Source organism: Phyllostomus hastatus, unplaced genomic scaffold (assembly GCF_019186645.2).
Source record: "Phyllostomus hastatus isolate PE091 unplaced genomic scaffold, TTU_PhHast_1.1 phas_contig_402, whole genome shotgun sequence".
Lineage (NCBI taxonomy): Eukaryota > Metazoa > Chordata > Mammalia > Chiroptera > Phyllostomidae > Phyllostomus > Phyllostomus hastatus.
In genome coordinates, this window is record NW_025333873.1 from 4,823,483 (window position 1) to 4,847,491 (window position 24,009).

The following is a 24,009-nucleotide window of genomic DNA, read 5'->3' on the forward strand; positions in this document are numbered from 1 at the left end:
GACAACACATACGGGTGGGGCACAAGTAGGTTTACAGTTGTTCCTACAGAAAAGAATACAATTGATAAATAATAACAAGCCCTGGCTGTGTGGATCAGTGGATTGAGCATCGGATTGCAAACTGAAAGTTCGCCGGTTCAATCCCCAGTCAGGGCACATGCCTGGGTTGCAGGCCTTGTCTTCAACTGGGGGCGTGCAGGACGCAATGGATCAATGTCTCTCTCCTTCTCTTTCTCCCTCCTTTTCCCTCTCTCTAAAAATAAATAAAATATTTAAAATAAATAAATAATAACACAAAAGTAAACTCGCTGCTTTGCATCCTCACAACTGTAGACCTACTCTTGCCCATCCCCGTACACTGAGCTCCCATCACGGCACCCAGTGTGCCGAGGGCTGCCTGGGGACCCAAAGCATTAACAAGACTCAAGTGTGGCTTTCGGGGGCTTAACAGTCTAGGTGGAGAGAAATGGCACAATCAATAAATAAAATGGAAGCGGGCCTGGAGAGACTGGCATTTTTCCCGGGAAGTTTCACGTGGTCCACCGGCCCGAAGGAGAGAGCGTGAGGTGGGCTGGTTAAGGCAGATGCTCGAAGGATGTGGGCTGAGCAGGCGCACACTCTGCCGACGAACTGTGTCATCACGCAGGTGCGGCTTTGCTTTGGAATTAAGCCAAACTGGGACCGTGCGCTCTGGGACCTCAGCCAGGTCATCCAAGCCCTGTGTCGGTTTCCTCACCTGTGGGAGACGAGCAAAGCACCTAGCATGAGCTGGCACACACAGGAGGTGCTCCATAGAGGTGAGCTCTCTGGGCCCTTCTTCGCCCTATTTTCATAAGCGTTTTTCCTGTTGCGGAATTGTCCTCGTAATTATCATGTTACCATGGCTTAAAATTCCGGGAAGAAGATCTGTGCTAATTTAGAGATGCTTTTTCCTATTATTGGACACTTATCTTATTTACACTTTCATGCTATTAAAACTAACGTTGGAGCGAGAGTGTGTGCATCACAGCGTTTTTCACTCTCCGAGTTATTTCCTTGGGATCCATTTCCAGAAACTGAGTCAAACAGCAGGAATATTTTTAAGACTCAAGAGTGTGAATTGCCTCTTCGGGGACGGGAAGTAGAGAGGATGCCCGAGCAGTGTCATCGAGTGCTAAGGCCACGGAAGCTCTGACCGCCCAGGTAAAGACTCAGTCTTTCTCGTCCAGGTGACGGGGAGTGACTTGAGGGTTTGTGGACAAGGAGCTGTGAGACGTTGAGGAGAGTGTTGTGAGAAGACCACCCAGGAGTGATCTGGCCCGGTGAACGGGAGTTGAGAGAGAATGGAAGTAGGAAGTCCACCGAGAAGAGGAGCAGGAACCGACGCAGAGCAAACCAAGGACCCGGGCAGGGCGGTGGCAACAGGGAAGAGACAGGAAGGGCCAGTGGGCCACGCCCGAGCAAGAACAACCTGCAACTGTGATGGCACGGGGCGGGGTGGGGGGTGGGGAGATCCGATGCTTAGACTCAGCGACACAAATAGGGGCCTCATCCCCACCCCAATGGCACGTCACTAGCCGCGCTGGTCCTGGAAACTGGATTAGAAACCCCCGTTCCTGCCCATGGGATGACAGCATCAGTGACGCGGGTCATCCGCGATCGGCCACGAGAAAGAAGGTGAATCGGGGCCGGGTCTGAAACCTGCCCCGTGAGATCAGTGCACACGTGGATGGAAAATGTGGGGGGAGGACAGTGGCGGGAGCCTTCCCGCATCAGCCTGGTTCTCACACGTCCATTCATCACCAGCCCGGGATACACGCTCACCGAGGTGTCTGTAAACAAAGGAGCGTGGAGTGAAACTTCGCCAGCTGGCTCAAAGGCATTTGAATAAATTAAGTGCAACCCTCACTGGCGTGATTTTGAAGAGTAGGTGACATCATGGAAAAATTCTCCCTGGGGAGCGTCTCATGAGAACGGTCTGCACTGGACTCCGTCTGCAGTGCGCCCCCGAGCTGCGGAAACGACGTTCCGACGAGCGCGGGGGAAGCGGGGAAAGGGAACAGCCGGACCCGCTGGAGAACCAAACCACAGCGAGTTTTCTCCTTGGCGTTCATTTCTGCGGATGCTGTACAGACAGTTCCCATCCCCCCACTCCCCACCCCCACCCCCCATTTCGCTCGCCCGGAAGCCTGAAGAGCAGCATTTGTTCCCTCTGAGCCTCTGTTCCCCTCACCTGCTCCCACTCTCACTCCCCCTTGCTTCAGCTCCTTCTCGGACAGCGGCCCGCTCCCACTCCAGCCCACGGGGGCGGGGGGCGCACTTCTAGTGGCGAGGACGCTGTTTCCTGCTCTGCACCACGTCACTCTCCTCCGAATTTGATCCCAGCGCCGTCATCCCTAGCTCCTCCGAGATTGAATTTTAAAGTCACCACTGGGAGGAAAAAAAACTTGGCACGGAATCTTTAATAATTTGTATTTCGACATGCTTTGAAATTGGGGCGGCGGTGGGGGCACGGGATGGGATCGGCTGTGGACGCCGGAAGCCGGCCCTGGCTTCTCTTCTCGCTTTAATTCGCAGCGACTGCTGGCCCTTCCCGAGGCCTGGGCCTCCTTCGCGGCGTTCAGAGAGTGGCTCCCACGCAGACCACACCGCGGATCTCCCTTCTACCCCTTGTGCAGCACCCAGCAGCAAAGGCCTGCAAATACGCAGGCCTTTAAACCCAGGTGTCTTGTATTTGTGCCCCAGGACGGTCGAACGAACGTGGTTTGAGAAATCTAAATGAAACCTGAGGCACAGAACATTCCAGGTTTTTTTCCTCAAGTCTGCATGGGGCTCAGCCTGCAGAGGAAGGCCGCCTGTGTCTGTCATCTTCAAATGGTTATTAATGTCTCAGCATTTTCAGAGCTCATCACAGCCTGTGTGATTAAAATCTAGGTTTCAGCTTCTCTGCTCGCTCGGGGAGTGAAAACAAAGGTCAGGGGAGAGCGCGGCTGCCTTTTCCAACAAAATGATAATGACCGCTCCCCAGGACCACCTCAGACATAGGGGTTGGGGCAACTCGTCAGCCCCGACCCCCGGGGAACCCCGGGGAACCGTGGGGGAGAACCAGACCTGGGAGAACCACGTCCATGCGGAGGCGGGGCGGGGGTGGTGGAGAAACATGGGTCCCTTTCCTCCCCTGGATTCAGAAATCCCGTTCACACTATCTGCCATTGCTCACATGCACAGCGAAGCAGGTAAGGATGGGTCGGTGCCTGTGTTTGGAAGCAACCCAAGTGCTCGACTGTGTAAATAAACCAGGGAATCTCTTGCACTGCACACTGTGCAGCAGCTCGAATAAATAAAGCAGGGCTACAAGCGCTGCCCCGGATAGCTCTCCAAACACGCCGTCAGTTAAACAGGAGGCTGCAGAACGGGTGTGGCATGGCACCGTTTGTGCAAAACACTCACAGGCCAAATGAACTTGGCATGTGTGTAAATATGTGCATAAAATGGGCTTGCAAATGCACAAAGACCCGTAAAGACACACGGTGCAGGGTTATCGGGGGTCATGTCCAGTGTGGGGGCTGGAGCTGGGGGCCTAGGGGTGGGGGGACAGGCTAGCTACTAGTCACCTCTGGTTACTTAATTCAATAAAATTTAAAATCTACTTCCTCGGACACACCAGCCACACTTTACGAGTTCAGCAGCCACACGTGGCTGGCTAACGGCCACCCTGTTGGACACGCAGACCTAGGACATTCGCATCGGCGTAGAAAGTTCTCCGGGACAGCTCTGGCTTAGAGCTTCGGTTTTTATTTTCATTTTCTTCCCCAACAAAAATGTTTTCGGTATTACTCGTTGAAGTGAAAAGAAATACAATTTTGAATGTTGCTGCCATTTTCTTTTCAGGATAAAACGCCTCACGAAACCTGATGAGAATAATTCGCTGTTCAAAGATTTGGACCCCAAGAGTTTAAAACACACACACACACAGTTTTCTATACTTGCTCAGCTCGGGTCTCGCCGGAGCTGATTCAAGAGCCGGGAGTCATTTGATGTTTTCACGCACACACGTGCATGCCACACAAATGCATCGAGTACATCAGAAGTTGGAAAACAGGAGAAGGCACAGTCCCTGTCCCCTTGGGCATGTGCTCAAGTGGCCATAACAGTAGGAAGTACAAATGCCACTTGAGCCAGCGTGCCGGGACTTCCGAGGGTGGAGGTGCCACTTCAGCTGAGATGCTCCCCATAGATGTGAGGCAGAGATAACCAGTCAGCGAACACAGGCTAATTGCAGCCCCTCCCCCTCCCTTCACACGTGAAAGTCACCAAAGAGGGTTGACCGCTGGAGGGCGAGTGGGGGGACTTTCTAGGGGAGACACTTAGAGGCAAGGGGATGGTAGGCCCTCACAGCACCTGCCCAGCAGGGGCAGAAGAACCCCACAGAACGGGCACGTGTCCCGGCGGTTTGAGGGGAGGGGAGTTTCAGGCAGTGGGGAGGGTCAGGAGAGGATAAAAAAGGGAAGCGAGAAGAAGGTGTAGGTAAAGGGCAGGGCCGTCGGGCCCCCACTGGTGACCCTCTGGACAGGTCTTCAGTAGAGAGGTGACACAGGAACCTCAAACCATGTGCACGGAGTGGGGATGATTGAGGGAGGAGGAGAGGCGTAGTCTCACCTCCAGTGACTGCTGGCTTGGCAGCAGCGTAAAATATTACATGAGTCACTTATTTAACCAGAAAGGTCACCCTTGGCCTGTCTCTGCATCGATCTCGGTGGACACCTTGCCCTGGAAGGTGCAGGCCGTGGGCCGGCGTGAACTCCCGAGGTGGCCCTGACATCTTTGGCTTCCCGTGTGGCCTGCGGACCCTAGATATCTTTTGTAGCTTTGATGATAGAATTAGCATGAACAGAGCACTGTTGGCGTTTTATTTCACAAACACTGTTTATCAGCTTAAGTAGTGTATGGGTTACATATATGGAAGCGCTTTGCTGGCCTTTTAAGCCCAGGGGAAATGCAATAAATGAGAGTAAGAGGGGGACTGAATGCTTATGTGTGTATCTCTCTGGGGGGTGTCCTGAGCTCAGGGTGGGAATTCACTCATCCAAAATTCCCACTCCATTGGGAATCCCCGCCACTCAGTGCGCCAAGGCATCCGACTTTTATGTTAAGTGCATGTGAATGATGGGGATACGAAGCCTTCCAATAAAACCTGCCTGCCTGCGAAGAGCTGGCAGCACAGAGAGTGGAATCTATCACGTGCAAACCGTGCAGGATTAGAAATTTCACTGGAGACATGGTGTAAGTTCAAAACCAGAAATCAGGGCTCAGGATTTACAGCACACTTGTGCTTCCTCCACTCCCACAAGCCGTCCAGCTTCCTGTTGTGGTCGCCAGGCAGCCTATAAAAAGCAGGGTTACTCACCTCCAGGTTTCCAAATGAACACACAGTATCAAATATAGAAACCAGAAGAAGCTTCATTGTGACGGAGCCAAACTGATTTGGAGCAAGTGCGAGAGCTTTAAATACACAGACGAACAGACAGCTAAAACCACAGAGCTGTCAAGACGAAGAATCCAAGATCAATCACTCAAAAGCCCAAATCTGGAATCGGCGAGTCTGTTCCAGCACGAGTGGCGGTGCCGGAGCACAGCACGGGCCCCGTGCCCACGGCCAAGAACTCACAAAGCCCGGCCCAGGGTAGTCATAGAGCCAGAGAGAAATTTCAGAAGCAACACTTTTGCAACTCAAAACAGAATCAAGAGGAAGCAACCAGAATTCAGCAAAAATGCAAAATGAGTGCTTGGTTGAGCCAAACGAAAAAATGCCAAGTAAGCGGCAGGCAGGCCAGGCCTGGCTAAGACCCATTTTTAATGAAGCAGTTCTACTGCACATGGGCATCCTGGATGTACCTGCGTGAGGAAGGAAGTCCTTCCAGCAGACTCTGCCCGCTGCAAGGAGCAAGAAGCAGATGGAGCAAGCAAGCAGCGAGAAAGCAGCCAAGCAGAGTGGGTCTCCAAAAGCAGAAACCTAGCTGGAAGGGACAGCTCCTTAGAAAGCTCTGAAGAAGGACTGGAGGAGGCCTCCTCTGAAGCAGATCCCTGGGGCCCTGTTACTGCTACGTCGCCATTTAAAAGGATCCACTGAGAGTAAAATGTGCATGTTGGCCTCTCCTGTTAATACCAGCACCAGCTAACATCAAGCTCTCATTATGCATCAGGAACATTAGGAGGCTGGAATGCATTATTTTATTTAATCCTTCCACCTACATTGAAGTGGGGCTTACCGTTCCGTGTTGCAGATGAGGAAGATGAGGCTGAGCCCAGTTAAGTAACTTATCTAAAGTCACAAAACCGTTCCGTGGGAGAGCTGGGATTCAAACTCACATCTGTCAGAACCTGGGGTCTTCACACTGAACCCCGGGCTACAAAAGAGACACTGAGGTTTATCCACTTCAATGTGCTACTAGGAAAAGAAAGTCCTTTTGTAGCCAGGGAGATACAGGTCCTTGTGCAGAAATGTCACAGCTGGCACATTAGTAAAAAGCAGGTGGCAAATAAAGTCAGTAAAGGCTGTGCACTCTCAGGAGAACGACCTCACTTGCGGCTGCAAGGTCACAGAAGCCCCGGGAGGAAAGGAGAAAATCAATCCTGCACGCGCGCCTGGCCCTGCTCCGCCACCGGCCCTGCCTCTGTTGGCGCTGAGACCGTGCTGCAGGCCTGCGAAAGCCGGGCTGTGTCCGTCATTTAAGGTCCCATTAGAGTCAGCAGCACCTCACAGGCCTCGCACCAGATGGCCCTCTGCGTGGGCCCTCTGCCTGCTGCCCTGCCGGCACCACCAGCCTCCCAGACGCCAACAGCGGGCTGGACTTCCCGGGGTCAGCTTCCTCCACTCTCTGCTCAGCACACGCTGTGTCCAGCAGCCTGTGCCCTGCCCAGGTGCTTACAGGGGTCCCCATTCCTGGGGGACCCGAGACCGTCCTGGGCAAGAGCCCCAGTGCCGGCTGGCGCAGCTCCTGGGCTGTCTGCTAGCACTCCGCCTGCCAGCAGTGCAAAACAGACCGCGATTGTTTGCAGGCCTGTTTTCTTCTTTTCCTGGGGCTCCTACTGTTTTACTGCAAAGTAATTAACATGCAATAAATGCACGGGCCTTAAGTGTTCACAGCCTTGAGTTTTGACAACCGTTTCTATTCGGTATGACACCACCCAGACAAGACAGGACAGTGTGGTCCCCTCGGGAAGCTCCCCTTTCCAGGCAAGCCCCTCATCCAGCCACTATGTAATTTCTAATTTCTGGCCTCACAGATTTGTTTTTGCATGTCTTCCTGCAGAAGCATTTCTAAAACATAATTAGAAGAGTCCAGATAACTATCCACAGGTCTTTGATGGGGAACACCACTTTTAATTATATTTCTTGATGTTCTGCCATAATAATACATGCTCGCTATGCAAAAATGCAAAAAAAAAATTGCAAGTACCTTTTGAAAGAAAATGTGAACGTTACCTGTGATCCTATCATCCTGAAATAACCACTGGCCATGTTCTAGAGGGTTCCTTTCAGGGCTGGCAGACAGGCATTGATTACAGGCTGGCTCCCTGCGGTGGCATTATTAGCTTTTTTGTGAATAAATAAAGCATGTGGCTGCTCTCCTTGGAGCAGGCCATGTGGAGTTACTCTGTGCGGGGGAGCTCAATCCAAAACCGACCTGCGGTGGAAGGCGCCCACCCTGGCGGTTCAGCTGGGGCCAACACCCGAATTCATGGTTTCCTTTCTGCCTGCCCCCATGTACTGGCAGCCACACGGACCCCTCCTGGCACCTCTGTCTCACTGCTCAGGAGGGAAACGGGCAGCTTCTTGAGATGCACATCCCCTACCTACAACGCCACCCACTCAGACCACCCGTGCCATAGCCTTCAAGTCTGATCGTCATCCCTCCAGCCACTGTCACAGAATGCAACAGACATGCCCTCGACCTTACTGATGGGAATTTTCTTTCTTTCCCCAAAACGGCATTTGAGTGGCATGCTTAACGTGAGTCGGCGTTTTCCGGAGATCCAAAGCCTGTAATGCCGTCAGTTTCTGGGTCTCCTTGTATAGGCGCTCCTGAGCGGCAAGAGGACGAGGGCTAAGTCGCCCACCCGGCCTGATTCATGCCGCTTATGGAGGGTGTGAGCAGCTCTGACCAGGGCGTGTGTGTTGTGTGGGTAGGTGGGTGAAAGCTTTGAAAATTGTGGTCAAATATACGCAACATGACATTGACCACTTTAACCATTTTAAGAGTACCACTCAGCGCCATCAGGTACACGCACATGGTCGTGCAGTAATAGCCACTGTCCGTCTCTGAAATGCTTTCCCATGTTGCAAGCTGACTCCCTGCCCCCACCAAACATCCATGCCCATCCCCCACCCCCAACCTCTGGGAACCTCTGTGCTACTTTCTGTCTCTACGAATTTGACTAACTGGGTATCTCGTGTAAGAAGAATCCTGCAGTATTTGTCCCTTTGTGACTGGTTCATTTCACTTCGCAACATGTCCTCAGGGCCCATCCATATTTAAGGCTGAATAATATTCAAGTGTATGCGCACACTATCTTTTGTTTATCCATTTCCCTGTTGATAGGCACTTGGGTTGCACCCACTTTTGGTCAGTTTGAACGGTGCTGCTGCGACCGTGGGTGCACCCACATCTTTCTGAGGCCCTGCTTCTTCTGGTACATACCCAGCAGCAGAATTACTGGATCCTCTGTAACTGTTTTTAATAGTTTTAGTAATGGCCCCACTGTTTTCCACCATGGCTGCACCGTTTCACATTCCGAGCACTACACACGAGTTCCAATTTCTCCACATCTCAGCAACACTGGTTATGTTTTGATTTTTTGATAATAAGCATCCTAATGGGTCTGAAGTGATACAACATTGTCGTTGTGATTTGTATTTACTTAATACCAAGCGATGTCAAGCATCTTTTCATGCGCTTATTGGCCATTGGTGTATCTTCTTTAAAGAAATGCCTATTCAAGCCCTGGCTGGCATAGCTCAGTGCATTGAGCGCGGGCTGCGAACCAAAGTGTCACAGGTTCGATTCCCAGTCAGGGTACATGCCTGGGTTGCAGGCCACAGCCCTCAGCAACCGCACATTGATGTTTCTCTCTCTCTCTCTTTCTCCCTCCTTTCCCTCTCTAAAAATAAATAAATAAAATCTTTTTTAAAAAGAGAAATGCCTATTCAAGTCCTTTACCCATTTTTAAATCAAGTTTTTTTTTGTCATTGCTCAATTGTAGGCATTCTTTACATATTTTAGATAGTAATCCTTTATCAGATACACAGTTGCAAATATTTTTCTCCCAGTGGGTTGTGTGGGTTGCCTTGTCACTGTTTATAGTATCCTTTGGTGCACGGAAGTTTTAGATTTTGATGCAGCCCAGTTAATAAGGGTGTTTCAAGTAAGAGCCCAGGTGGAATAAAAGAGAATAAATAGACTGGCTATTTGTTTGGCTACGCCACTTAGTGAGCCAGGTGACCTCGGACAAGGCATTTAACTGCTTTGGACTTTATTATCATTACCTGGAAATGGGTGAGGGACTAGAAATACCTACTACACCAAATTTTTGTGAAATAAGGATGTACATAAAGCACAAGTCATAGCACCCAGCACACACCTCTCATCCACGCCCGGCTTGGGGAGCCCGTCGGCGTCCGTCATCCCACTGAACAGTACCCCCGGCTGGCTCCACACGGTTTGAATTGGCAAAGCGGTCACATCCCCATCCTACTGATGCGGAAATGGATGTGTAGCCAGGTTACACAAAGAACCCGAGATCACAGTGCCTGCAATAACACCCAGATCTTTTGAAAATCCCTGCTATGGGTATAGCCACAGCCCTGCTTTCTCCCCCACAGGACAGACCAGTCTCTCTAAACCCTTAAGAGGCCGTCCATCCACCTCTCCCAACATGGGGGGTAAAGCAAAAGCTGAGGGAGATGGAGAATGTTGCCCAAGTTTACGCAGCAACAGAGCCTGAGTCAGGCCTGACAGCCAGCCCTCCCTCCCGGTGTGGGAATGGAGGTCCCTGAAACCGCAGAAGAACAGCCTGGTACCACGTCCAGCCCCGCCCACTCCTCTCCAGAACACTCGGCCCTGTTCTTCCCCGACAGCTTGTCTGGGGGAGAAGAGCGCATTCCTAGCAGTTCCGTCCGTCCTCTTCTCCTTGGGGCGAAACTTCTCGAGACATTCCAGTGTGCTCACTGACTTCACCAGCCACGGGTCCCAGGGCTGCTAGTAGAACCAGGCACTTTCAGGCGCTTGATGGAAGCCGGAGAGACTCTAATGGTTTTTCTATTCTTCTATTCCATCTGTATATAACCCTCAACTAAGGCCAGCATCCCTGTGTGTCTGCCTGGTGCCCCCGCACTCCGCCCAGCCCCCAGCCTGAAGGCACGCCCCGCTGAACGGTGGTGGATCCAGGCGCACGCCGACCAGGTGCCTCCTCGCAACGAGAACCAGGTATTTCACTGCGTTTGCCTCAAGGGGTCTTTTCATCTTTCTTGTTTGGTAAAAGAATAATGTACACGACAAACGATATGAATGGAAACCAAAATAAAGATTTGCCTATAACTACAGCACTTAAGTGACCTTTGTTTTCTAAAGAAAAAGATTACAGTGTTCATTCCGAGCTCCACAAACCCAGGAGGAAATTCGTGAGAATAATTCTCTACCTGCCTCAGCCGTCTTGGTGGGCATGCCAAGCAGCTGTTTCTTACCACTCACGCCATCAAAGCCCAAAGGAAAAGTCAAGTGGTTATATTCTGGCATATTCTTTATTCTGTGCAGAATTATAATCAACGTGGGAAGGCACCCTGAGATGATGAAATATTGCAATTGTCACTACAGGCTTCTTTCTGAAACCTCAGCCCACCACCATTGGTGCCCTGGGAACAGGGCTGCTAGGTTTGCGTGTATAGATGTATGACGGACGCTTAAAACTATCTGATAGTTTAACGCAAACATCTGAGCTCTCACTACATACCCGAGGTCTCCGCTAGATGCTAGAAAAACAAAGATGATTAAGATAGAGGTTGTGTCCTCAAGAGGTTCGCAGATCTAGTGCACAAGGAAGTAAATGACAGCCGGTGTGACAAATAAACGATAAAAATAACATCAAAGTAGAAGATACAGTGGGGAGGCGAGAGATGCTTGGCGGGAGGCTGCGGAGCTCTGGGGTGTCCCAGCGCTCAGCCTGCATCCTTCTGCTGCAGGAGCTTCCTTCCAGCACGAGAAGCGAGAGGCGAGAGAGGGCTGGAAATGCTTCGTTCTACCGCAAGTAGCACCTTTCTAAGTGATCTTGTTCTTGCAATTTAGGGATACTTCTTCACACGATTTATAAATGTTGTTTCAAGTGCTATCCACCTAAAGAGAAAGTTGGGACATGGAGAGGAGTATCTCTGAATAGTTATGATGAAGCTCGGGGCCCTGCCAAGCTAAGAATCTAAGACTGTTGATTTCTGGATGCTTTGATCTCTCTGGGTCCTTCTGGGGTGTAATGAGCAAGTTAGCCTTTGAACCCAGAAATCCTGTCGTTGGACCACAGATGTGCATGAGGGCACTGGGCTCAACAGTCCATTTTAAGGGCTGACACCCATATTCCTAGATGAGGAGCTACAGCTAAACTACCCATATTGTGCTGTATATAATGTGTACTTTTTTACTCAAATTTTTGAGGGAAAAATAAGGATGCGCACTATGCATGGGTCGTGCCTGAAATACCTTGTATCTGTCCTTCTGTTCTGTAATTATCTGTTCCATAAAATTTCTTGTACCATAATATGTTAAAAAACAAATGCTAAAATTCCTTTATAATACAAAGAACAAGTCTCTAAATATAAATAAATAAATAACTGGATTAAAAAATTAAAACAAAAGTGTTTTTTTCCCAAAAATTTGGGCCAAAAACCTGGGTGTGCATTATTCACAGCAAATTATAGTATGTCGAATCTACAAAAATATTCAGTTTGGAACTATTCTCTTGTAGTGAAATCTGCTGTTTGGCATAGGCACATGGAATTGTCGTCAGACACAAAAGCAGCATTTTAATCTCATGGAGAGCTCTGTGAACATACACTTAGGAGGCGATGGAGAGAAGGGACTTCAACCTGCTGTGTGACCCTGGGCAAATCACTGGGTTTCTGTTAACTATGTCCTCGGCTCCACCACAGAAATGACGACATCGACCTCCGAAGGGCTGTTCTGATTTGAGGAATGGATTGAATGACACGGAATCAACATTGCTGAAATTCAGTAATGCATAAGGATTTAGGCTGGTGTAAGGGTTTAGCGGAAGACATCATGTCTGTCCTCTTTGCATCTAAGGGATTTCTTCCTCTTCCTGGTGCAGCAGGGATGGAGGGACTCCGTCATGGACCACCAATCTGCAGACAGTCCTCTAGGAGACAAGAGAGCACCGCGCACCGCCGGCAGTGCAGGTGTCCCCTCTCAGGTACCCGATCCAGCGGGCTGACTTCACAGAGGCAGGCGCCCAGCTCCCCAGCACGGCAGCAGCTCTCTGCTTTCATCCTTGTCACCAGACCCTGTGTCTAAGGATTTTCACAAACACAGTCTGAATACGACATACTCGTCCCTGTATGCAGGAATTGTCACTATTTCTGGAGAGGGCATGGTGGCCATGCCCCAGAAGCACCCATAAAAATTGCTTGGATGGTGATGATATCACCTTTCCTAGGTACAGAGTTCTGCAATATAAATACATATATAAAGACATTGTTTTGTTTGACTGCTCACTACACAAGGCCGACTAATTGTCCCCACTTTACCGGGAAGAGAATGGGCTCAGAGAGAGACGGACTAATTTTCTAGGGACCTGTGGCTAGAAAGTGGCCATCTGGGGCTCAGACCACTGTCCCTCTCTCATAGACACAGCCCAGTCCTAACCTCACCTCCTAGAGGCAGCGATTGGTTCGCCGTGGCCACACGGGCTGGACCTGAAGAGGTAGGGAAGAGGTTTGAACTCACAGCCAAACTAGCAGAGAAGCAGAGCTCCTCCCACTATAGACCATCCCCAGTCTCTGCCCTCCTCCGGGCCCAGCGCTGACCAGGGAGCACACCCTTAGGAACACTGCCCCCTAGGCACGCGTGTACGCGTGTGACTGTGGTGTGACAGCCCGTCTGCCTGCCTGCCCGCCTCCCTCTCGCTCTCTGAGATGTATGCTCGCACTTCCTTGTCCTTGATGCTGTCCTTGGCTCCTGCACGCTGTCCTCCACCCTCACCTACCTGCTGTCCTGGCTCCTCTCCTATTAATCCATCTTCCTTTAGTTCCCCAGGCTCTTCCCGGAGTCCTTTCTCTCTCTGGCAGAGTGAAAACAATGATAAAAAAGGAGGGAAGGGTCCCAGGAGGCAGGGGCTCCAACCAGAAGCGATAGCCCCCAGGCTCCCTGTGGCCTGGCCTGCTTCCCCCTCAGGTCAGCCACGCCTTCTACCCTCTCCTGCTCTTCCCAAATGAACACGCCAGGCTGTGGGACACAGTGGGCTCAGTAAAGGAAAGACCTGTATTCTCAGGAACATTTAGAATATTCTTGAGACAGTGGGCGTGTGAGAGGGCAGGCGGGTCCACACTCTGGAGCGAGGATGCCCAGGTTCAGGTCCTAGCCCTGTCACAAAACCGTGCAGCCGTGGGCAGGCTACTCAGCCTTTCAGTGTCTCCGTTTTCTCATTTCCATAATGAGAATAATTATCCCTAACTCATAGAATTTGGGGAAGGTTAACTCAGGTAACACATAAAAAGTGCTTAGAACACTGCTTATCTCATAGCAGTGCCACATGCACAGAAGCTAAGATAGCAGTCATTGCGTTGTTCTTCATGACACAGGGAAAGCCAAAGTACATAGAGGGTCAGAAGCCACAGAGAGGTGAATAGTTAGATGACCTCTAACTCCGCATTCCTCCCTCCATCAAGGTGTCTGGGCACCTCCTCTGTCCCAGGCAGTGTCCCGGGCCCTGAAGCTGTGTCTCGGGGAACAAGAGAGACGAGCTTCCTGCTTTCACTTTCACGGGGCTGGAGGTGAGTGGGAACCAGGACAAGAGAAATGTGAGTGTACAGAGAGCTCAGATAAGATGCATGAACGAGAGTCACTAGACAGCCCTCCTCGGTCATGAAGGGAGGGGCAGCTCCCCCAGCAAATTCTCAGAAGACACAGTCACCGAGGAAGGACAAATGACAGCCACAGCTGCAAAGGGACCGGAGCCTGGGCGTCCTGGCTCTCGGCGAACCAGGCAGGACGCCCAGAGCAGAGCCCGTGGCAGTTTCAGAGTGAGGAATGGGAACCCACAGCCTCATTTGGAGCCATCTTCATACTCTACAAACTGGAACAGAGCAGATTGAGGGAACTGTATTTTTTAAAAGAAAAACCTAATTTAGACCAACATTTATAAAATACTCCTCTTTTATGAGGAACTCAGGGAAGAATTTCTGTCAGCTCTTAGCATCTCAAAAAGCTGTATTTGTCCTCGGTAACCGCATTTAAAAATTTTTTTTATAGATGCTATGAGACTTGCAAATGACTTTCTCCCTCTTTGGGGCCTGTGGGAAGCTCAAAACTGAATTTTCAATGAGGCCTGCTGGTAGGCACTTTTTCCTGAAATAACCTTATTTTTGTTTTTTTTTTCCTGTTTTACTCATAGATTTTCCTTGATTTGACCCCTTTATTTATTCTAGCACAGGTGTGTACGTAAAATATATGCCACAAATCCTCTTTAGAACAAGTGAGATTATAATAAATTTACTGCTCTAGGTAATCTAGCACTTATTTCTAAATGCACCATTTTCTATACCTGCTTATATAACCCACATTGAATGTGTCATTGGAATGGTTCTTTTTTTCAAGTTTCAAGTCACCTTATCCCACATCCCCATCTCTCCCACCCACCCAGTCCTACTGTTTTTTTTTTTTAAAGGAGCAAACATCTTCCTCTGCATATGCACAACTGGAATTGGTCCAAAGGTTTCTTGCTCCCGGGGACCCCCACCTGTGGGGCTGGTCTCTCTCCCTCTCCTTCACTTCCACAGCACCCCCCCACCCCTCCCCACCCCACCCCCCGTCTGCGCAGTGCCCCAGCTTCATTTCCCTGAAACATCAATCGACCAAATCAGCCCTTTGACAGTCTAAAACCTGCAGTGGCTCCTACTGCTCACAGGGATAAGTGGAATTTCCTTATCCCTGACATAGCTCCTTCTCCATCATGTAATCTCCACCTAAACTCCACCCAAACCCAGGATGCTCCCTCCCCTAACTGTCCCTGGACTGGTCCTCTCTTTCCCCACCTGCGTGCACTTACACCTGTGCCCCCACCTGGCCCACCCTCTCTCCCTTCCCCACCCAGCTCAGAACCCTGCACAGACAGATGCCTGATCTCCCCCAAAGCCCTCCCAATACGTCTACCTCGGAGTGGTCTCATCCATGTCAAGACATTGCTGCTGCCCCTCATTTGACGAGTTACTCCAGCCCACCTTGCACAACTGTGCAATTGTAATGAACCTGTCTTTATATCATTAAATTTTTTGCATATTTCACAACCTGTCCAAAATAGAAATCCTCTTGGTGGAAAGGGTTTCTATACATTCCCGAGTCCCCCATGATGCCCTATGCAGAATCCTATGTAGCTTGCACTCCACAAATACTTGATAAGTTTATGCATAATTCCCTTCAAAACACAAAATATAAAGCAAATGACAGACAAATAATTAACTATTTCTTCAAGAAATAAAGTCCTCCTGACAATTCACTACAATGCAAATGGTTAAAAAAAAAATCAGTGTTTAACTTCACTAGTCAGAAAGAATACAAGTTAAAATGATCTAACTTTTCTATCAAATGATCAAAGATTAGGAAAAGATCCCAATATGTAATGCTTTTGAGAGTCAGGGAGATAGGGTGCTTCTAACTGCCAGTGGCAGCAGAACTGATACAAACAAAAAGCAGTTTGACAATATATAACAAATCTTTAATATGTTTGTATTTCTTGATCAACCCATCTGGAGGGCTACAGACTAGGGAAATATTCCAAAATTTAGAGAAAGCTTTGGGTACCAGGTACTCTTCCCAGGATTATAATATTGAATCTTTATGTGTAATCTAATATAAAATAAGGAAATTATATATCATCTAGTGGACAGTTATGTAGTCATTGAAAATGGCAGCCAACAAGTTTTTACTAACTTGGGGGAAGGCTTATATTCCAATGTTAAGTAAAAAAAACTGGAATGCAAAATTATGTAAAATTAATATTTCCAACTACATAAACAAATTCATGGAAGGAAAGATACCAAAACAGTAAAAGCAGTTATATTTGTTTGTAGTTTACTGTGTTTTCCAGACTTTCTGGAAGGATTGAATAGCTACCAGGAAAAAGAAAAGATGCTTTGTAAATTAAATTTTCCTCTTGTTTGACACAAGAAACAGTCTCACAAGCAGTGACATAAGTCTGTTTCTTTTTATTTTTGCCCTTTTTTAAAAAAATTTTAAGAAACAGGAAAGAGAAAGTTGAAGAAAGGGAAGGGGACGGTGGGGACAGCTCTCCCATCCTGATTAATCTCTGCTGTGGGGGGGACTCTGTTGTCTTTGCACAGCCAGGGAACAGGCTCAGAAAGGGCCAGGCCCAAGGTCACGTGAGGCCAGTCTCCGGCTCCCTGCCGCCCCTCCGCCATTGTGCCTGGGTTCACCCAGACAGGATCCCGAAAGGAAGGAATGAAGGAAGGAAGGAAGGAAGGAAGGAAGGAAGGAAAGAGAAAGGAAAGGGCAAATGCAGGCGAGCACGAGATCCTAGTGTTAATTTATATAATGCTATATAAAAAGTTGGTTTTAGTAGCATTCTGGATGGTTTTTTTCCTCCTACTTTCCTGTCCAGATTTTCTCTAGGGCAATATTAACTTTTTATTTTTATGTATGTGCAAGAAGAAAACGACAACTGTTTGAATTCACTGAACTGTGGGCAGTGAGAGAGAGAAAACAGGCGCCTCCCAGGAGTAAAGGAGTTGGGGGTGGGGTGGGGGGAGTGCCGGGAAGGCGAGGAGGTTGGACTGTGTGTGTGTGTGTGTGTGTGTGTGTGTGTGTGTGTGTGCGCGCGCGCGCGCGCGCGCGAGCTCGTGTGTGGCTGTGGGAGGAGCAGCAGGACCTATGGAACTTTCCCCAAGGGTGAGCCTGTGCACCTCAGAGAGTCGGCCCTGAGCTGCAGTGTCGCCACACCGTCCGCATCAGTCACGGCACACACGTGTGCTCTGTGAAGCACACTTACAGAACGCTGTAGCCATTGCCACTTTCCCTACAGTCAGCACTCTCAGCCACACGGCGTGAGATGTGCTTGTTGGCAACGGGGCAGCACCTGCAGGTGAGGGGGGATGGGTCAGGGCAGCCTCTGTTTGAGAGGGACCCGGCCACGCGGACTGTGGCTTTGAGGAAATCCTTTCCAATCCTCTACTTGGCCGGCAGGCCCACTGCTGGAGGGCAGCATTGCTCAGACAGGGAGGCCTCGGCCTTGCCTCAGCGGGTGAGTGGGATGCTCCTGGGCGGGCCCAGCATGGCCCCACCCCAGGAGAGAGGGATAGGGACCCTTCTGGCTACGCAACTCCACCACAGGGAAGGACAAATGGGAATCCAGCTTTGCACAGAATTTGTCCACAATCTTCCTATCCCCCCACCCTGTGCTTTTATTTTCCCAGGTCCCTTGTGGATCTGTGTGCACAGGTATAAACCAGACTGTGGGAGGCCACCTGTGTCCTTTTGGACAGCCATTTCCTGAAAGGGACTGAGGTTTAGAAACGAGCGAGTGGTAAGGAGGCAGCTGGGCTGTTTGTTGGCTGGAGTGACTAGCAAGGTCAAGGGGACTTGTGTGTTTGAGGTGGGTAGGGCAGAAGGTGGCACAGACAGGCATCCTCAGAGCTGGCAGACAGGAGGAGAGAAGGGGAAAGGCTCAAGACCACCCGAAGGGGCCGGGCTCTGGAGCAATCTGTCCGGTGAGCACAGAACCTCCTCGGAGGCGCTGCCAGAGCAGTGCCAGGCTTTGAGGCTCACAGCCCACCCAGGAGTGGAATGTACATCTCACCATTTTCTCCTGAGATGCCATCCCAAGAGACGACCCATTTGCCCATGACCTGGCTCTGGATTGAGATGCACGGACCCTAGGTCTAGGATTCTTCCTGTCCCAGATTGCACTGTGTCCTCCAGCAAAGACGAGAGGCCCTTATTCCCCGTAAAGACAAAGGGAAAAGATGGAGGAGACCGAGGGCACAGGGAGACTGAGTGGCGGGGGGAGAAGTAGGGTGAGGAGGGGTGAAGAGGGGAGAGGACGATCTGTCCAGGATCGCTGAGCCGCTGAGAGGTGGGGACCAGAGTTAGATGACGTGAATTCGGAGTGGATCGAGTCACCAGGGTGGGTAGTCAAGGGGTCACTGTTACCTCAAGCTCTTAGGTGACCTTTGGCTCTACATGGGGGAGCTCACTGCTCATCAGTTAGTAAAATCCAGGGTGGCATTTTCCTAATGAGACTTTAACCGAAGGCATTGTGGGGGCGGGGTGAGGTGTGCGGATCTAGGAAGCCCCAGTTTGCATCCTGCACTGTCCTATCTAACCATGTTACCTTGGACAATTTACTTGGGAAATATGGAAAAATAAGAATGAAATGTAAGAAGTCTGTGATTCTATGCCTTTCCAACCTCCCTATCCACATCTTTATCCCTTACTCTATTGACTTCTGGGGAAAGAATTATTACAAGTATCACACAAACCCTTTCTTTTCGTGGAAGTCAAGAAAATACTAAAATTCAGGCTGCTGAGCCCCCCCTCCCGCCCCCGTCCATTGAAAAGTGGGCTGCCTCTCACACCTCCAAAGACAAGGCTTTGCTCTGGGTGAGACACAATAATAATCTCCCAGCGGGCACTGGTGTGACTTTCCTTTGCTGCAGGCAATTGCCCAGAGGATTCCCTCTATAATCTTTCTATGACTCATTCAGGGGTAAGTACCATCTCTGTTTGCACCTGGAGGAATAAAAACATATCATAAAAGAGGAATAAAAATCTGTGCATATCTGAAAATAGCACCCAGATACGTTGGATTCCCAGTTCACTTTTCTGTACCACCCAGCTCTTCCTTCACTTGCTTCCTATAGTACAGGCAGACAGGAACCCCAACTGACTCAGATTAAGCACCACCACTCAGAGGCCTGGCAGAACTGAGGTTCCTAGTCCTTACCCGGTCTGCTGGGCCCTATCCTAACTCCATCCCCACTGCAGGTGCCCCTGCAGTCACATGCTTTTGTCAAGTGACCTGCAGCAGCTTCAGGCTGCTCACTCTGCAGAAAAGAAGAGGGGAAAACAGACTAAGAAAATACAGCTCTCTCGGGAGCCTCACAGCCACCTAGCTTATAAAACAACAGCCTTGTTACATTTCCCCAGAGTCCCCATGGCCAGCAGAAGAGGCTCTGAGGTCAACCTCGCCTCCCACTCTACTGCCCCCTCAGATCGACCCAAGAGGAATACTCGCTGAGGGGACCTGCTGATGTCTTGACCTGGTTCAAAAGTGCAGACGTATTACCAACTGGGTAGAGATGGAGATCAATGAAAAGGTTCTCTCTCTCTGTCAACAGGGGGGCCCACTGATTGCTGAGCCTATGCACCAAGCTCTCAGCTTTTTCTGCCTCCAACAAAGTTTGTGACTCATATAGTCTGTTTGCCATGAGGCAGCAGAGCAGCCTCAGTGGTAGGTTAAATTGGGAACGCACTCTTCTCCCAACACTCGCCCCTCAGGTGCGCCCAGAGCCCCCACCTGGCAGTGGAGATGGGAGGTGAGAACGAGTCCGGTTCTTTAGCTGGCCAGAGAAAAGCTGTCAGAATCTGGGTCCTGATGGTCTTATGTCCATCTGGATCCTCTCTCTCCCCCCACCCCCATCTCTCTCTCTCTCTCTCTCTCTCTCTCTCTCTCTCTCACACACACACACACACACACACACACACACACACAGCAGTTCAGATGCTCTGCGATGCAGTTGATTTCTAGTGCTCTGGGTCTCCCTGCTCCACACTTTAGAGCTGGAATGTGGGACCCCAAGCGCCCCCTTTTCCTCCGCCCACACTGCCTCCAAAACCAGAGGAATTCTCGCCAGTGTTAAAGCAGACCTGAGGGTCTAACTGTTGCACGTCAGTTAGGGGAGGGTCGAAGGAGGCAAGAGAGCGCAGGCGACAGGCAGGAGGAGGCTACCCAGAGCTGCCTGCTCCCTCACCAGCGCCTCCCTCCTCTGTCACTGTGGGGGGCCAACCTGGAAGTTAGGGAACCTGAGTCCCACAGGCGGCAGGGACAGGCAGAAGCCACATCCATCCAGGGACAGCGAGCCAAGACTCCCAGGACTGGCTGGCTCCCCAACCCTCTGAACCGCCGGCGCCGCCTCCCACATCCCGGCAACCAGGCATAAGGCGGGCAGCGAGCGTCCCCGCTGCAATCTGGGACCGGCTTTCCGCAGAAAACTCCGCAGCACCACCCGCTTTTGTTAATTCTGCAAACGCTGTCACACATGACCACCGCTCGGCTGCTCAGCTCCGAGGGAGACCCGCTTTCCCCAGCGCCCAGCGCTCGGGCTCGCCCAAGCCCCCGCCCCACCACTGACCAACGCCCACCGCCCCGGAGCCTGCAAACCACCGGCCCAGAGGACTCCGAGGACCCCAGGGTCCCCGGCCCCGAGCATCTTTGTCCCCGCAGCACAGACACGCGCGCGCAGAGCCACAGAAAAAGCCCGGCCGGACTCCGAGCCCGCGCCCCACGGCCTCGTCGGGCCCCCGCGCGGGGACAATGGTCCGCGTCCCGCAAGTTTGCGAGCCGAGAGGCAGAGCCCTCCTTACCGTACATCTCCGCGGGGCGAGCGCCTCCCGCGAAGCCCCGTCGTGATGTCGCCCGCAGCCGGCCCCCGGCGGCGCCTGCCTTTCATTCACACCCGGCGGCGGATGACGGCGGCCGGTGGAGGCCGGACGCGGGAGGGCCAGCGCCGGGAGCCGCACGCCCAGTCCACTCCCAGGCTGAGCGCTGGCGGCCTCCGCTCAGGCTTCTGGGCAGGGCGCGCCGAGAGGGGCGGGGTTATGCTAATGAACGTCCCTCCCCCGCGGCTTGGCCACTGCCTGGCCGGGGACCCCGGCCCGGCTCCGCCCCACCCCAGGCAAATTCCCGCCCCCGGCCAGCCTCCCTCAAACCCAGATCCCAAGGTGCCTGGGCGGGGGGAGTGTCTAGCTGCAGTGGTTCTTTGGGGAAGTCACCCACCTGAACTCCCGGCCCCTGTTGGGATGCTCAGGCAATATTAACCCGTGGACCCGAGGGCCAGCAGGGGCGTCAGAAGGTGTATGTCTATTCCTCCTCCGGATTTCTCCAGGATTCGTAGGGTGAGCCAGGGGTGCAAGGAAGATGAATTGGGAAATAACCCTGACCTTCTCCTGGCCCCCTTAGCTAACTAAGCCCCATTCTCTAATGAAACCTTCAGCTTTGCCCCTCCCAGCCACTCTCTGACCAGGCGATTGCTCCCAAACAGCGTCCTTCCCAGGCCAGGTACGCAGGAAATGCACTGTACCCCACCCCGCAGGTGCTGCAGGAAGTCAGCTTGCTTTTTTCTCTCCCTGATTTATGCGTGTCATTCACAAGCTTTGTCGCAGGAATCCTCTCCACCTGTGCCCCAGGGCCTGCTGCTCCATCTTCTTGACCGTGTGAGAAACGGACACAGAAGGACCGAAGGCTCACGCCCACACTCTGGGCTCCACATCTCCTAACCCAGCTCGGGGCTTTGCTGAGGCTTCTCACTCAGCCTCCTCTACGTTTCACACATCCACCTTTCAGGATCCACTCCTCAGTTTCTCCTTTTGCCCCATGGTTGAGGTTTCTACAAGAAGTTAAGGAGGGGAGGTGTAATGTCTCCCATTTTACAGAAGAGGAAACTGAGGCTGTGAGAGGTTGGTTTGTCTCATTTTTCCTAGATACACTGAGTTGTGTGTCTGTAAGCCCTCTCTGAACCTGCAGAACTTTTGGGAAATTGATATGAAACCTACAAGACAGTACACAGTGGGCATTCTCACATGTATCTTTTCTCCTTCCTCACCCAAGTCAGGGACAGAGCCAGAGGGAGAATCCAGATTGCTGGATTCTTGGAAAAGTGGTCTCTCTGTTGTACCCCAAACCCATGTTTCATGTGTCTCCCTGTCCTCACCATCCCCTCCTACTTCCTTGTTGTCCCCAGGTCTTGTTCCTGTTCTCTCACCTCTTTCCCTCTCTTAGCAGCAGATGAGTGTCCTGGAACCCCCCCTCCCACCCACCCCCCCGGGAAATCCTGGGAAGGTTCCCGTAGCTCACATGTAGTCTCAGCCCTCGGACGACTCACAAAGGAGCTCTGTCTCTATTCTCCAGTCCTAGGACCAAGTCAGGTGGCTTTGAGATCTGCTGACGGTCACATCTGAACCAGGCAGAAAGGAAAATCTGGAGACTCGCTTGGCCTGCACGTCGAAGACACTCCCACCCCACAATCTGTTCAACACAGAATGTTCTCATTACTCCCAGGTGCCTTCAGCACAGTGGGGAATGTGGTGTCTGTCCTCAGGAGTGAGATGTCTGGCAGGGAGTACAAGATAAACACTGATTAAAAAAAAAAACAAATGACAAGAAAGAATATCATAAACTGTTCATGAGAGGCATAGACCTCTGTTTAGACACCCATATAACTGGTGGGTTAATTCCTTCTTCAAATGAAATACTTAGTGACCACTCCTGGTTGTGTGCTAGACAATGTGAAAGGTACTCAGGAGACAGGCAAACACTATGTAAAATTTAGTAAGTTCTACGGTGGAGACTCACAGAAGGAGCAGGGTAGAATTTCATGGGAAAAAAATTCAAGATGAGCTTCGGAGAATGGGCAGGATTTCTCGATGAGGAGATGCAATGTAAATATTGTCATTCTGGCCGGAGGGACTACGATTTGCAAAGGTCAGGAGGGTGGAGGGGAGAGAGTGGGTGGGGCGTAACCTAGACTCTGCCTGCTTGGAGCAGAAGCAGAAACAGAGGCTGGAAAGTCACCGAGGGCCATACTGGGAGGGCCTGGAGTGCCCGACCCAAAGGCCTTCGTATTAGATCTAGGGCTGCCAGATTCAGCAAATAAAAATACAGGATGCCTTTGATTGCCAGGAGCTGGAGGAGGGTGTAGGGGATAAATGGTGACGGAAGGAGACTTGACCTGGGGTGGTGAACACACAGCATAGTGTACAGAGCATGTGTTGTGAAATAGGGCACCTGAACACTGTAATTTTGTTAACGAGTGTCACCCTAATAAATTCAATAAAAAGGGGAAAACAGAAGAAAAACAAATGAGCAAAGTACAGGCTGCCCAATTAGATTTAAATTTCAAAAAAATGTGTTTGCTGTATGTTTCAGGCAATAGTTGGGACATAATTAAACTAAAAAAAACTTCTCTCGTGTATCTGAAATTCAGACTCAGCCCAGGTTTCACCTGACAATTTTACTAGCACCATCCTTCAAAGGGTGCTCCTGGATCTTCATGAGTGACCCAGGCCTGGAGTGGTCCTTCTCCCTCCCCCTAGCCTGTGTCCCCAAATAGAACTGTGCCACACTAGTATGTGGCTCCCAAAGGCCAAGTGGGATCACTCTAGCTGGCCTGCGACATTTGGCATGGGGCTTTGCCAGAGGGCTGAGGCTCCCCTGGACTTGATGTGTCCAGTGGTGAAGGACTCAGCTCGTACCCAGCCTCTCCGAGGCGTAGTCAAGATGTTGAAGTAACATTTGAGCAAGCAATGGTTCTGCTGTAGAAATCTAAGGTAGGGGTGTTACTCCCATATGAGGAAGCTGAGAGTTGGGGGCAATATAATTTTCTTACTCATGCATGACTTAAAACAAAGGGGCAGAACCCAAGGGTCCCAATATCTAAAAGAGTGTCACCAAGAAAAGACACCATGCAGGTAATCAGTTATTCAGGTAGATCAGGGGGAGAAGAGCAAGTCAGAATTG

General features: G+C 50.9%; 1 protein-coding gene across 4 annotated transcripts in view; it reads right to left on the reverse strand.

The window, feature by feature from the left end:
- Positions 1 to 21,025, reverse strand: part of EFR3B (EFR3 homolog B) — a 75,973-nt gene extending 54,948 nt beyond the window's left edge. For 3 of the 4 annotated variants that reach the window (XM_045844527.1, XM_045844526.1, XM_045844525.1), the window contains exon 1: positions 20,859 to 21,025. In XM_045844527.1, the coding sequence (XP_045700483.1) occupies positions 20,859 to 20,865 (7 nt within the window). In that variant the 5' untranslated portion in view covers positions 20,866 to 21,025. Of the gene's footprint in view, positions 1 to 6,248; positions 6,277 to 20,858 lie in introns of those variants that run through there. The other variant, XM_045844528.1, reaches the window with a different exon arrangement.
- Positions 21,026 to 24,009: the final 2,984 nt, after the last annotated feature.